This window comes from Protobothrops mucrosquamatus, unplaced genomic scaffold (assembly GCF_001527695.2).
Source record: "Protobothrops mucrosquamatus isolate PMUCROS unplaced genomic scaffold, P.Mucros_1.0 scaffold_58, whole genome shotgun sequence".
NCBI classification, from domain to species: Eukaryota; Metazoa; Chordata; class Lepidosauria; order Squamata; family Viperidae; genus Protobothrops; species Protobothrops mucrosquamatus.
Window position 1 is genome coordinate 149,764 of NW_015386134.1, and position 14,240 is coordinate 164,003.

The following is a 14,240-nucleotide window of genomic DNA, read 5'->3' on the forward strand; positions in this document are numbered from 1 at the left end:
CTCCACCATTCTTTCTTTGATTTTAGCACTGATTCATGAGATTCCTGCAGCTCTCCAATGACAGGAGCAGGTTACAACTCTTCCCCAGGGTATAAATTATGGATGAAGTCACACTAGGTTCCCCTTTAGTTGAAAGTGCAGAGTACAAAGATCATTGTCTCTTAGGGAGTTGCAACTCAAATCTTTAAAATGGACCAGCACTTTAGTAGAAACTAAATATATAAATATATTTAAAAATTACCTGATAGCACTATAACCATGGTCTCAGTTCAGTTGGACTGAAAATGAAATACTAAGCTAAACCTGTTATTATAAACTTGATTATATTTAAACGTACTCTATAAGCATATTCCTAATTTTGAAAAAAAAGAATGAAATTAGATGTAGTTAAAATTAAAGCTGAGAAACATCTCTACATTATTTGAACATTTTTAACGCAGGTTGTCTGTTTCCTTGGATTGAACCCGAATATCATTCTGCATGCATACCTTTAAATCTCAAAAATATGGAACATAATTTATTTGGCAATATTTGCATCTAACACATCCAGAAGATGAACAAAATTATAGCTTCTTATAGTGGTTAAGTATTACTCTGAAGCCTGAACAATCCTCAAATCTGACTAATGTATAGCATCACTATATTTCAACGAAGATTCTGTTAGGCCTCTTAAAAAGGCTCGCTAAAAGATCAAAGACTGTACAATACTTAGCTATTTTTGTAACAGCTACTACTCAAATAGTTAAAGGGGATTACTAGAACTTACCCATTCCGAGCAGCTAAATGAAGTGGAGTGCACCCAGAAATATCCTGGTAATTGGGGTTTGCACCTTTTTTTAGCAACAGGATTAGACATTCAACTGATCCACAGCTATGGGAGAAAATTTAGAAATATCTTAACAAAAAAACAGTAGAAAAGGATTATTTTTACAAAAAAGCAGCAACATAATGACATCACATTAAATCTGTAAGTTATGACTTTCATTTCAACTTATCATTTAAAAAAAATTGAGCTAAAAATTAAGGTGATCAGCCAGGATAAAAAAGTTGTTTATTACAGAGTAACTAAAATGTTGAAACTGAAGGCAAAGCTGAACATGTTAAATAAGTTATCAAGTACTTAAATTAGGGGTTCTTTTATGTTTTAAAAAATGACTAGTCTATTGTATGGATTATGATACAAAGAGCTGTCCTGCAAAAATACTTTCAGTATTTCAAATTGCTGCTCAAACACAAAAATTGCTTCCAAGAATGGACAAATCCTACAGACTTCTCAACATACTATTAATACATTCTATGCCTCAAAGGCACCTGAGTTACTTTGATACTTAATGAAATACATGACAGAAATAAAACCTATAGTCCATCTCTAACAAAAGCTCAAGAACATTTTTAAAATTGACATTTCGGGGATATTTCAAATGTAAATAACAAACTAGAATTTCCATAAAGCCACTTCTATGGCCTCATTGAATTAGCCCTTAAGAAATTTAAATGATATCTACAGATTTGAGATGAAGGTTGGTTCATCAAAAAATTAAGTCTGGGGTATATTGGAAAGAATACATTCAAAGAATGTACTTGAAAAGACATCAACTTTCCCATGCTAGAGGCGCAAAAGGGCTCACTGACCCATATGATATGGGCATGTGATCATTTAGCATATGTGGGAAAATGTATTAATGTTTATTAGTAGATATATAGGAAAATCTTTAAATGTTAAAGATATTAACGTGATATTGAATTATATACTAAAGTTTTGGAATTTCACTGTTTATCAGAAATGGTGGTTGTACAGAGCAAGCAGCACACTGAAGGGAAGAATGACATTAACAACTTGGAACATTGATATTATTCAATTTGTCAAGGAAAGGTTATTGGAAATTTATGATTTATCTGATTTGGAAAAGACAATATTCGCTACTAATCAAAAGATGTGTGTGTGTGTGTGTGTGTTTATGAGGGCCAATTTGTTGTAGTGGTTAACACATCAAGCTAGAAACCTGGAGATGGTGAGTTCTAGTCCTGCCTTAAGAGACAAAACCAACTGAATAATTTTGTGCCAGTCACTCACTCTCAGACCTAGAAAGGAAGCAATAGCAAACCACTCTGAAATCTTGCCAATAAAACTGCAGGGACTTGTCCAGGTAATTGCCAAGACCCAACTGGAAGGCACTCACTCAAAGATACAAAAAAGCTTTATATTTTTAGCTTGCATTTTTATTTTTATTTTTTACCTTTTCTTTAAGATTGCTTGTTTTATTTAAAAAATGTTATCATTGCACAAATTAAAATATGATTTAATATATTCTAAAAATAAAAAATAACTTTCAAAAATATGGGGCATATAACGAAAAATTATTAACACATTTCACAACCTTCTGAGGACTGTCTTACTTAGCTGCAATATGAAGCAAGCTCCTCTTCACACGTCCAAATGCATAATTGACATCAAATTTTGAATTTGAAAGCAACTCTGAAACAGATCTAAGACATATTTTAGTTAGCAAGAGAGCTGTATTTTCAGCTACTTTTAATAGGGACAGATGGCTGTTGTGTATGACACATCCCTGTAAGTCAAAGAAAACAAGAACCCCACCTTACTGCTCAGTTTAAATTTGGAAACTCAGCTGAATATTAATTGCATCAATGGAATATTTTAAAACAGGATGTGCAAGTGTTCCTTTAATTGTTCCACAGCAAATTTTAAGAGGTGTTGATTAGCATGAAATATACCCATCTACATAATTACTCTCAGCCACCCTATAATTCAGACAGCCTCAACACTTTCAGAAATTGTGGCACATACCATTAGTTATTGGTATTATATATGAGGGCAATTTGGAAATAAACCTCCAAATCTGGGCTATGGGGGGGGGGGAGCGGTGATCAAAAACATCCCAACGGAACTGCTTCAAAAGTTCTTGGGTACGTCTAGCAGTGTGCGGGCATTATTGTGAACCAACACCACACCAGAAATCACATGCCCCGACGCTTGTTATGTATGGCTCATCTGAGTTTTCGCAACATTTCACAGTAGACTTCTGAACTGATGGTCGAACCACGCTCCATGAACTTCACCAGCAGTACTCCTTTGGCATCTTCACATTTGGCGAGATTTTCTATGGCACCACTTCCGCTGTGGTGTTGGTTCACAATAATGCTCGCCCGCACATCACTAGATGCACCCAAGAACTTCTGAAACAGTTCCGTTGGGATGTTTTTGATCACACACACCCATAGCCCAGATTTGGCACCAAGTGACTACTACTAAGGAATTTCAAACCTTGCAAGATGTTATGACAAGTGCCTCAATTTGAATGGCGATTATGTCAAAAAGTAATGTGACGTTGTAGTTTTCTAAGGTGCAGGGCTTTTTTTCTCATAGAACGCCCAGAACGGAGTTCCGGCACCTTTTTTGGATGGAACCTTGTAGGATAGGCAAGGTGGGTTGGTTGTATGATGTGTGTGAGTTCCGGCACCTTTTTTTTTTTAGAAAAAAAGCACCGCTAAGGTGTATAATAAAAGTTCTGTCTCTGCGAGTGTCTATCATTGATAACCAAATGGAGGTTTATTTCTGAATTGCCCTCGTATATATAGGTTATAATAGGTGTTCCAACAAGACATAACCTATGAATAGTCACAGCATAAGATCAATGTAAGGAACATACTCAGTATACTTAAGTAACTATGAATCTGAGAAATAATGAGAGGAGATAAGAGTTATCCAAAGGAGAAAAAAAAACTCCCCAAATTTCAAGTAAGATTGAGGTCATTTTCAGAATAAGCTATCATAACAGCCAGAATGAAAGTTTATGGCACAAAAAGAAAGCACACTGGAATATAGATTTTCAATAGCAAGGAAGAAAGGACAAAACAGACCTCTTAATAAAAGGAAGAATATAACAAAAAAATGAAGAGATATGTTAAGAACATCAGAAGAACCACAACAACCATAAGTTTTGAAGGAATACTCAAGAATAATCACAGAAAAGAATGGGCAACTGCAGGTTTAAAGGAAGATAGAGCACTTTTTATTAAAATCCTTTAAAATAGGATTCTAGAATGATGTGTCAATAAAGAATATACTTAGGAAGTGATTTCATTGTACAGGAAAAAGAACAGCTAGCAAGAGAAAAGCACAGACACAGCTAAAATGCCTACTGAACTGTTTAGGAATTCAGAAGAGGCAACTGATGTACTAACATCCTATGTTAATAAATACAAAACAAAACTGTGGCCTGAAAAATTTAAAAGACCAGTTAATATACCTGTACCGGAGAAACAAATGCAAGAGAATGTACAGATTATTAAACAAATAAAAAGACAAATAAAGCCATACATGGAAAGAAAAATGCCAAATGAACATGTGTGTGATGTTAACAAATGATGAACTAGACAAAAAGTGTTTGTACTTGGCAAGGCTGAAGAAGTAGAAGGGAAAAAAATAGATAAGGTAAATAGATTCAAAGGGGTTATGGGAATATCATTGGAAAAACCTACAATATGTACACTGCTGGAGATAGACTGATAGAGCAAGCAGTCACAAGGAAATGAACCCAACTTAATGGCATAATTACAAAATATTTTTCATTCCTATGTTTCACTAACAGTGCTTAAAACAGTCCTATAAATTTTCTATTTTATATAGGAAACATCATTGTAAAAAGTTTAATTTAAATTTATTCATGGGAATGATTACAACACCCAAGACAGAAATGTATTTTTTTTATAAAATTTACCCAGTTTAAAACTGACATACACATTGAAAAAATAAGAGCAATGCAGTTCTAGCTTGCTTATCAGCAACTTTGTTAGGTTATCACCTTCAGCTAACCAGTTGTGAATAATTGCTTCGTTTTTTCAAAACAATGGAATGAGAAAATACAATTTATTCAACTCTGGCATTTTCTTCAAATTTGGCTGAAGTTTTTGTTAACACTTCTGGATCACAAGGAAGAAACATTCAAAAACAATCTCTTTTGTCAACTCTATCATGATTAGGATGGAAACATTTCCTAATTTTAAAAATAAAAAATAAGCTTCAAATGAGATCAAACAAAAAACAATTTTAGACACAAATATTGCACCTTCATTATATTAAAAAAAATAGTTCTTCCTGTGATCCAATATGCAAAGCCTCAACAAGTTTTCTTACAGAGCTGCTTGTGAAGACTCACCTGTGTTGATCAGCCATAACCATTGGCATTAACGTGTAAACAGCAGTTTCACTATCTGTGTAGAAAATAAATTATAGCTGTAATACATTTTGAAGCATAAAATGACCTTGCTACTTTGACAAGATTGTAAAAGCATTGACAACAGACATTTTCCGGTTACAGTCAGTAAACATGTGTTAATCATCTATATAAATAAAAATGTAAATGTTCGTTTGTTCAAAATCTTAAATCTCCGAAAGTTCTTCACCGATTGCTTCGAAATTTTGACACAATGTTGCATTTGAATACGCGCGTGTTTTTATATAGATGTTACACCTGTGACAGGTAAAAACATGCTTTTTTTGAAAAACAGCGCCATCTGTTGCATGTATATTGTATACCCACAAGCATTGTGAAATTAAACATATTACAAACGTGCGCTTTCTCTTTTCTTTCTTTTCCATTTAACCAGACTGAGCCACAGCAACGCGTGGCTGGATACAGCTAGTTATAGTACAAAGGATATTTGTATAGTATTTGTATAGTATTTTTCAAACAAGTAGACCTTCCGTCACATTAGGTACCCAGGGAAATCTTTAAATAGCATTAATTCATTTGAAACTACTTCCCTCAGCAACTAAACAACATCCTCATCTCAAAAGACTGTATTTCTGAAGGAGCAGTAGATAAAATGATATTAACAAAAAAATAGAAGCAAATGTGCTGCAGCTATTTATCAACACAAATAACGTAAGCACGAACAATACAGCAACAATAAAATTATTCCCTGGTAAGGAGTAAGTATTTTTAAAAAGTAAATTTAAAATGAAAATTACACAGAAATAGGATGTAAATTGCAAGTTAAAATGACTAGTGAATGGAGAAAAATATAATGCTCCAACACTGGGTTTCCTGCCTGAGCAGGGGGTTGGACTAGATGACCTCCAAGGTCCCTTCCAACTTTTTATTTATTGTTGTTGTTGTTGTTGTTGTTGTTGTTGTTATTATTATTATTATTATTATTATTATTATTATTATTACTACTATTACTATTACTATAAACTATCTAGACCACACATAAACCTGTTGATGGTTCTCTGAACCAGGGAGAAAGGATGTTCAGTCACATTTTAAGGGCAGGCTAGCATGCTTGCTGCCTACCTTCAGAAATAATTTAATACTGATTTACCCCCGAGGCATTTGGGAAATGATGTAATCCCCTTTCTGCTTATGGTACTATTGTTTTTATATTTAGTGCCCATTTGTGGTTATCTGCTGTATATGTTCATTTTCTAATATGAACACTAAGAATTGCTTGGAATAAAAATACAACAAATAAATAAAATTCTGATATGGTGTTATCTGCTATATCTCAGTCCTGCCACATTAAAGATAATGACCAGCACTTTCAATTGGGCCCAGAAGCCTCCTGCTAACCAATGCAGCAACTATAACATTGGTGAAATTCTACGTGGACCTAATTGTCCTACCCATAATCTAGTCACCATATTTGTACCAGCAGCGACTTCCAAGCCCTCTGCAAAATGCATGACAGTAGTCCATGTGAGTGGTGATCAGGGCTTAAATTACCATTGCCAAGGCATCTTGGTCCAAGTGAGGGCATAAATAGAGCATGTATAAAGTACATCCTGGCCAATTTTCACCTGCTGCTTGAGCAGCAGCCAAGAGTCCAAGTCACAAACCATCTCCTTCAAAAGTTCAACCCTGCCCAAAATGCCTGGACCAAGGTTATTGAATTGCCTGGTAGTTTACTGCCAAATACCAAGGAAAAGTGGTTGAAATGTGAAGAAACATTCAGGCTTCATATCAGAAATGGTCTGAAAATGAAATCAGTAGTTAAGTAATAGCTACTTACTGTAAATGAGCAAATGAATTCCCGTGGCTTGAGGTTTTCTAAAGGAGATCTAGGTAGCCACTACCTTGGATAATTAGTAGATTCCCGTTGCAAGCAAAGCCTTACACTACAAAACCTAGAAGATCCTTTCCAATTCATCCCTTCTTTGACACAAGTGCCGAACTTCAGCACACTTTGTTCTGACTTTGCTTAGCTGAGAAGGAATTCCTGATGTATTTGATTAGTAAATGGGAAGAAAATAAGGAAAAAGCTTCAAGTCAACCACTTCCAAAAACACTTGAGTATAATAAGGCGTCTTCAGTTTTAGAAGTACTTTTCCTCCTAGATCTCCGCCCCCCCCCCACCCGCCAAAAGAATCTAAGTCTTTCCTTTTCACTCCTTCCTCCTTCCTATGATCCTCGACCTGCAAGCCGCAGCTCTTCGGACATGCACACACCCATCTCGCATCACTGTCCCCGTAGCGTGCGCTCTTACCCTCCGGCAGCTCGATGGTGCGGGCACGACGCAGGGACCTGGTGAGACGGTTCAGCTGCTCCATGGCTCTCTCCATCCTCGGAGCCAGGCCTCCTCCAACACCGTCACTGCGGCCGCTTTATGCTCGGCCTGCCACGCGGAAATCCCGGAGCCCGTCAAGCTCAGCCCATGGCCAGCGGCGCCACGAAGGCTAAACACAACCACGCTCGCCCGCTGCCGGTTCCTGGAACGCCACTGCTTCTCGTTTTCGCAATACGCATGCGCCAAATGCCTACAGCAGGAACGCCATAGAGCGAAGTCAAAATAAACGGGACCGCTCTGGAGAGGCGCATGCTCAGATAAGTACCAGGCATGAGGAAAGCTTCCGCCCTCAATTCGTCCCTACCTTTAACTTCTTGGGCGGGGCATGCTACATCATGACGTATATAGATAGGCATAGTGATCCAAGTGATGCCACAGAAACCATCATTTACCAAAGCAATCATAATTTTTCAAACTTGGCAACGTTATGTGGACTTCGACCCTCAGAATTCCTCGGCTAGCTGGCTTTATGCAAGAGTCTCTGCTAAGGTTATCAGACCCAGAGAGCAAGTAGATGGCAGCAAAAGGTTGGGAGTTTCGGTATGGTTTTGTTGTCATCTAGTGGCAGTCCAGATTTTTGCAGCCAAATTCATTGTCTAATTCAGTGTTTCTCAACCTTGACAATTTTAAGGCATGTGGACTTCAACTCCCAGAATTCCACAGCCAGCATTGCTGGCTGTGGAATTCTGGGAGTTGAAGTCCACATGCCTTAAAATTGTCAAGGTTGAGAAACACTGGTCTAATTCAAGTTCTTATGATGATTCAAGCCAGGTGACTTACAAATAGATTACATACATCAATAAATTTGATACACCTAAGCCAAAATTATGTAAATCACATCAGGTAGCATGATGAATTTAGGCAATACTGTACAAATCATTTAGGGCATTAAAAAATTAGCAACTTTTTTAACTGGATTAAAAATGTGTGAGAAAGGCAATACTACAGGCATAATGCCAGTCACATGATTCGAGCACTTGGCCTTAGGCAAGATCCTAGAGCAGTGATGGTGAACCTTTTAGAGAGCGAGTGCCCAAACTGCAACCCAAAACCCACTTATGTATCACAGGGTGCCGGTTGGGCGTGGCCCACAGGGTAGGCGTGGCTATGGTTGGCACGGCTGACTGGGTGGGCATGGCCACCTCGATGTTGCTCCTGGGGAGGGACGCCTGTGGGGGGTTGGGGGATATCCAGGGGGTCTCTGGTGGGTGGGGCGGTGGGCAGGAGGCTCATCCTGCAGGGTGAGGCGAGGGAGGGGGCAGGGCAGGGGTGCCATTGCCGCAGGGCAAGGCGAGGCAGGGGCTGGTTGCAGACAAAGGGGGGTTCCGGTGAGGAGGAGGAGGAGGAAGAGGCTTTAAGCAAGCTTAGCAACTGGAGTGGGGATCCCTCCCCAAAACAAACGTGCTTCGTGAGTAACCTCGCAGCACGACAGAAGAGACCAAACACTAGTATAAGGGAGATGCCTAACATTTGATCACTGTTTTTTATGTCAACCATTTCACTGTTGTAGAACAAGAGAGTGTTGGAGTTATCTTATTTCCAAGGTAGACATTGCAGTTTTTCTTTTTGAAATAATTCATTATAAGGAATAGGCTAACTGCCCTTTTTGCATGAAGCATCAGCCTAGAAGTGTTATTGTAGAAAATTGCTACTTCTCCTTTCTTGTACTCTCCTTCATGCTGCCATGTTTACTGTTTTATCCCAAAGAATTAAACAGCATGGCATTTCACACTGTGTGAGGTAATGATTAATCCTACTGTACAGTTTGCTCAAAATGATGAGGAAAATCATGTCAAGAAAGAAATAATGCTTGAACTTGTTTTACAAATAAGAAAATAAGAATTCTGCTAGGTCAGATCAAAAGAAGTTCTAGTCCATTTTGCCCCTAAAGTGGCCACAGATCAAAAGACACTCTTTTCTTCAGGTTTTCCAGCACTTGATGTTACTAGTAAAGGACACTGCTCAGTTTCACACATGGTGCTAAGCCAGGGGTTTTCAAACTTGGCAACTTTAAGACTTGTGGAAGTCCACAAGACTTGTGGAAGTCCACAAGTCCACAAGTCCACAAGACTTGTGGAAGTCCACAAGACTTGTGGAAGTCCACAAGTCTTAAAGTTGCCAAGTTTGAAGACCCTTGTGCTAAGCCATGGTTAAGCTCATACAACATGATAAGATTGCATTATCACTGGTTCTAATATTGTGGGAGAAAATGTTTGATTGTGTACCATCAAGTTGGTGTTGATTCTTAACAGCAGCATACATTTACTTTTTCTATGACCATCTGATCCTAGCTCTAGGTCCTTCAACAGTGTCTTCTCACTGTATTTGAGTCCATCCATTTTGCTGCTGGTTGTCCCTTTCTTTTCTTTTCTTTTCTTTTCTTTCCTTTCCTTCCAACTTTCCAGCATTAGAGTCTTCTTCAAAGAACTACCAAGTGGCACATTTTTGCCTCCTGGTTCATTTAACTGTTGATAGTCAGTAGTAGAAGTAGAAGCTATCCACCATTTCAATATCTACACTGTAAACATGTCCCCTTATTCCCCATTTATCTAATCCCCAAATGCAACATAATTTTTATCAAAAAGAAATTGCTCTCTATTTTTGTTAACATTTTGGCACATTTTCATGCTCTACAATATTAATATTACTTGCAAGTTAATACTAAAATATTCTCTTTCTTTTTGTTGTTTAGACTCATTTTATCTAGGAGCCAGAAAATAACCTCTTGATTTTATAACAAAGCACTTCATGAAAGGAACTCTGGTATATGTATTATGCAGGTATAACGACAAATTGGAATGTAGGATTGCAATTCTCTACACACAGTGTGTAATAGCAGGTAATTTTTCTAGGTACAGTAGAGACCTATTGCCAAGCACTCGAGGGAACAATGGAATCACTTTACAGCAGACTTTAAGATTAGTCCTAGTTAATAAAAATTAAATATTTCTCCTTTCAGCTCATTGCAATTTAATTTTAAAAATCAGTGTTTCAAATACAATGAATAAGTATCTTTTCTATAAGCCTATTTGGAATCCACTCTTTGTTAATTGAAAACCATGCTATTATTCAGCTTTCAGAAGAACAATTTACCAATAGGAAAGATTTCTCTCTTTTTTAGCACTTTATTTTTTTAAAAAATCAGAAAAGTATACACACCCCAAAACCTCCCATTTTGTTGAGCAGAAGTATTAAAAGGGTATTAACATGCATTAGAAATACATATCAGTTTGAAATAAAGAACATATTGGTAAGGGGTAAAGAGCTTGAGACCTACACTGTACAAAGTACATCCTGGCCAATTGATTGATTGATCTTTTTTTTTTTTTTCAAAAAAACGTTCCTTTGTTTCCTTGCATATGGCCGCAGATCACAAAGAAGAAACGGCACTGGGCTGGGAATCAGGTATGGAAAGAAAGGCAATTTCTGGGGGGGGAGTAAGGATTTCTTTCCTTACCTGCCCCACTTGTTCCAAGGTCACTTTCTGCTCAGACGCATTGCTCTTGCCAATGGCCCGACCGCCCACTTCAGCACCCTCCCTCCCCGAGCCTCTGGCACTCCATCTGCTGCTTTGGTGGCTCTTCTCTGTCAGAGAAGAGAACTTCGCAGCTCTGCCTACAGAGCCACCAAAGCTGTAGCTGAATGGGCAGGTGAGGGGGGAACCTGCTCCACTTGTTCCACGGCCGCTTTCGGCTGAGCCACATTGCAGCGGCATTGGGTGCAATACACGAGGCGGCAAACAGCTGTGTCACGTCAAAACCGGCCATTTGCCTCCTGCCCAATGCTGCTGCCATGAGGCCGCGGAACAAGCCGGGTGGCGGTAAGAAACCGGTATTCCAGTTCCTTACCACCGCCCAGCTTATTCCGCGGCCTCATGGCAGCGGCATTGGGTGCGATGTGCAAGGCGGCAAATGGCTGCAGCTGATGGCAAACAGCCACGTTGCGCAGGTCCACTAGGCTGCCACCCAGAACTGCAGGCCCGCCCAGCACGAAGGAGGCAAAGCAGTCAGCTAGGAAACCCCACATAGAGGTGGTAGAACACGCCCAAGACCAGCAGGCAAAAGGCCACCCCAAGCCGGATCCCCATTGGCATCATGGCCACCCAGGCCCAGCAGAGATGGGGGGAGGCACGCAATCCTAGCTGGAACTGGGGGACTATGGCGCCGATGGGGATCCGACTTTCCCCACTTGGGGTGGCCTTTGGCTTGCTGGCCATGGGCGTGCTCTACCACCTCTACTTGAGCTTGCTAGCCGGCCATTTCGCCTCCTTTGTGCTGGGTGGGCCAGGCACTCCGGGTGGCAGTGGCAGCCTAATGGACCTGCATGAGCTGCTGGCAGAGGCCCGAGGCAGGGCTAAGATGCATTGGGTGTGCGAGGGGAACAGGCTCCATGTGCGGGCCAAGGGCAAGATCTGCGAGGGGGCCAAGGAGATGACCAGCAGCGACCTGCTCTCCAACCGCAGGGCGCAGTAGGTCTGCACCACACGCCTCCCCCCTCCCCTACTCTGCCTGCTGCTGGAGGGCTGGCCCGGTATTTGCAGCGGGCTACAGAGCCCCAGAGCGTGCCGGTTGAGGGGCCAGCAGGCTGTGGCTGCTGACGGACACTGTCAGCCCCCATGCACTCGCTGACCTCTGTGTGCGGGGCCCGATGGTGTCAGACAGCAGCCGCCCCAGCCCCTGCCTCACCTTGCCTTGCCCCTCACCCCACAGGACGAGCCTCCTGCCCACTGCCCCACCCGCCAGAAACCTCCTGTATCTCTCCCAACCTGCCCAGCCCCCATAAGTGTTCCTTCTCACAAGCAACATCGAGGTGGCCATGCCCACCCCAGCCCTGCCCACCCAGTCTGCCGTGATCACCGCAGCCACGCCCACCCAATGGGCCACGCCCACCCGGCACCTGGTGATTCATAAGTGGGTTTTGGGTTACAGTTTGGGCACTCGGTCTCTAAAAGGTTCTCCATCACTGGATTAGACTTTTCCTCTTCAGCTGGATCCTCCTTCTTTATAGAACAATGAAACTCACAGGGAAGTTCTTCTCTTAGTATCAGTAGAGCCTATGTTCTTTGCTAGGTCCAATTTCATAGAAATGAGGGAAAGAGAGAAAAAAGTATGTGGGGAAAAAAAGGAGTCTTGGGAAGAAAGTCCTTTTCCAAGAATACCACTATTCTGCTTTTTACCTGTTTTAGTTCATACGCTGGGCTAAGCCCAGATATGATGTCCTTGTTGGTGTGTTAATATGTTATGCAAGCTGAGTCACTATGACATGATGGAATTTTAGATAAAAAACATTTAGACATTTAGACATTGTGACTAAACCACTGCCTTCTTTGCGGTTATTTCTTTTTCAATTCTCCAGCCAAACCTAAAGGCTATCCTGTTTATGAAAACTGTGTTGTGATGGCTACATCAGGTGTTCTTGTGTATGCATTCAATATTATATGAATGTATTGGATTCTTCCACGCCTGGAGTGTAGATGAAGTGGAGATTGTGGACATAATGCTTTGAGACTATTATTTGTCAGCAGTGTTGCCATGGACACAAGGGGCATGTCTATCAGGATTGCTTGATTGTTCTTTGTTGTTTGACGCAATCATTTTCATTTTCTGCTGGAAAGCTCAGCTAAGCTACACTTATTTTGTACTGATTTAAGATGACTGTCACAAAGTGCTTTCCTTATTCCTGATTACATTACTGTAGTTCCTAACAAGTACATAATTTGCATTTTGTTTATAATTAAATTTTCTTCCCTAAAGACAAATAAAGCAAATACTTCAGACTCCCATGAATACAAGCATTCTCCTGGTACCCATTTGCTAAAATGAAGATATAGTCTTTATGCTAGAAATTAATTTCAGATCTCATAGCGAAGAGGCAATATCACTGAGGCTTTTTCATCCACTTACCACAAGAGGTCAGTCGTGCTATGGTTTCCATTAAAAAAAAAAAATCTAAACACAATAATTTTAGAAATTAGGTTTCTTGTTTTGTATTAGTATTATACATTAGAAGTGTTTGATGATGATGATGATGACGAAGCCAAAAGAGTATTTTTTTCACTTCAGTTTTAAATGAATAATAAGTAAGCAAGAAAACCAGATTCCGCCCCATTAAGTTATACAGGTAGTCCTTGACTTACAACAGTTCATTTAGTGACCACTCAAAGTTACAACAGCACTGAAAAAAGTGACTTATGACCGTTTTTCACACTTACGACCATTGCAGCATCCCCATGGTCACGTGATCAAAATTCAGACGCTTGGCAACTGACTCGTATTTATGACGGTTGCAGTATTCCGGGATCATATGAAATCAGCTTTTATGACCTTCTGACAAGCAGAGTCAATGGGGAAGTCAGATTCATCTAACCGTGTTACTAACTTAACAACGGCAGTAATTCACTTAAAAGCTGTGGCAAGAAAAGTCATAAAATGGGTCAAAATTTACTTAACAACTGTCTCACTTAACAACAGAAATATTGGGCTCAATTGGGGTGATAAGTTGAGGACTACCTGTATTCTTACACACATACATTTCTTCTTGTGGATTCCATAATTTGTTGTTTAGACGTGTACCTTCAAAGTACAGGGTCCTATCCATGTACTATCAATTCTGCTTTTCCTGATGACCCAGAAATTTATTAATGCTGGGAA

At 39.9% G+C, this 14,240-nt stretch overlaps 1 protein-coding gene across 1 annotated transcript in view; it reads right to left on the minus strand.

Moving 5' to 3' along the window:
• HACE1 (HECT domain and ankyrin repeat containing E3 ubiquitin protein ligase 1) overlaps nt 1-7,682 on the minus strand; it is a 41,134-nt gene extending 33,452 nt beyond the window's left edge. Inside the window, 4 exon segments of the mRNA XM_015812187.1 lie at nt 767-871; nt 2,398-2,487; nt 5,181-5,235; nt 7,510-7,682. Of these exon segments, the coding sequence (XP_015667673.1) occupies nt 767-871; nt 2,398-2,487; nt 5,181-5,235; nt 7,510-7,585 (326 nt within the window). The 5' untranslated portion in view covers nt 7,586-7,682.
• Nucleotides 7,683-14,240: the final 6,558 nt, after the last annotated feature.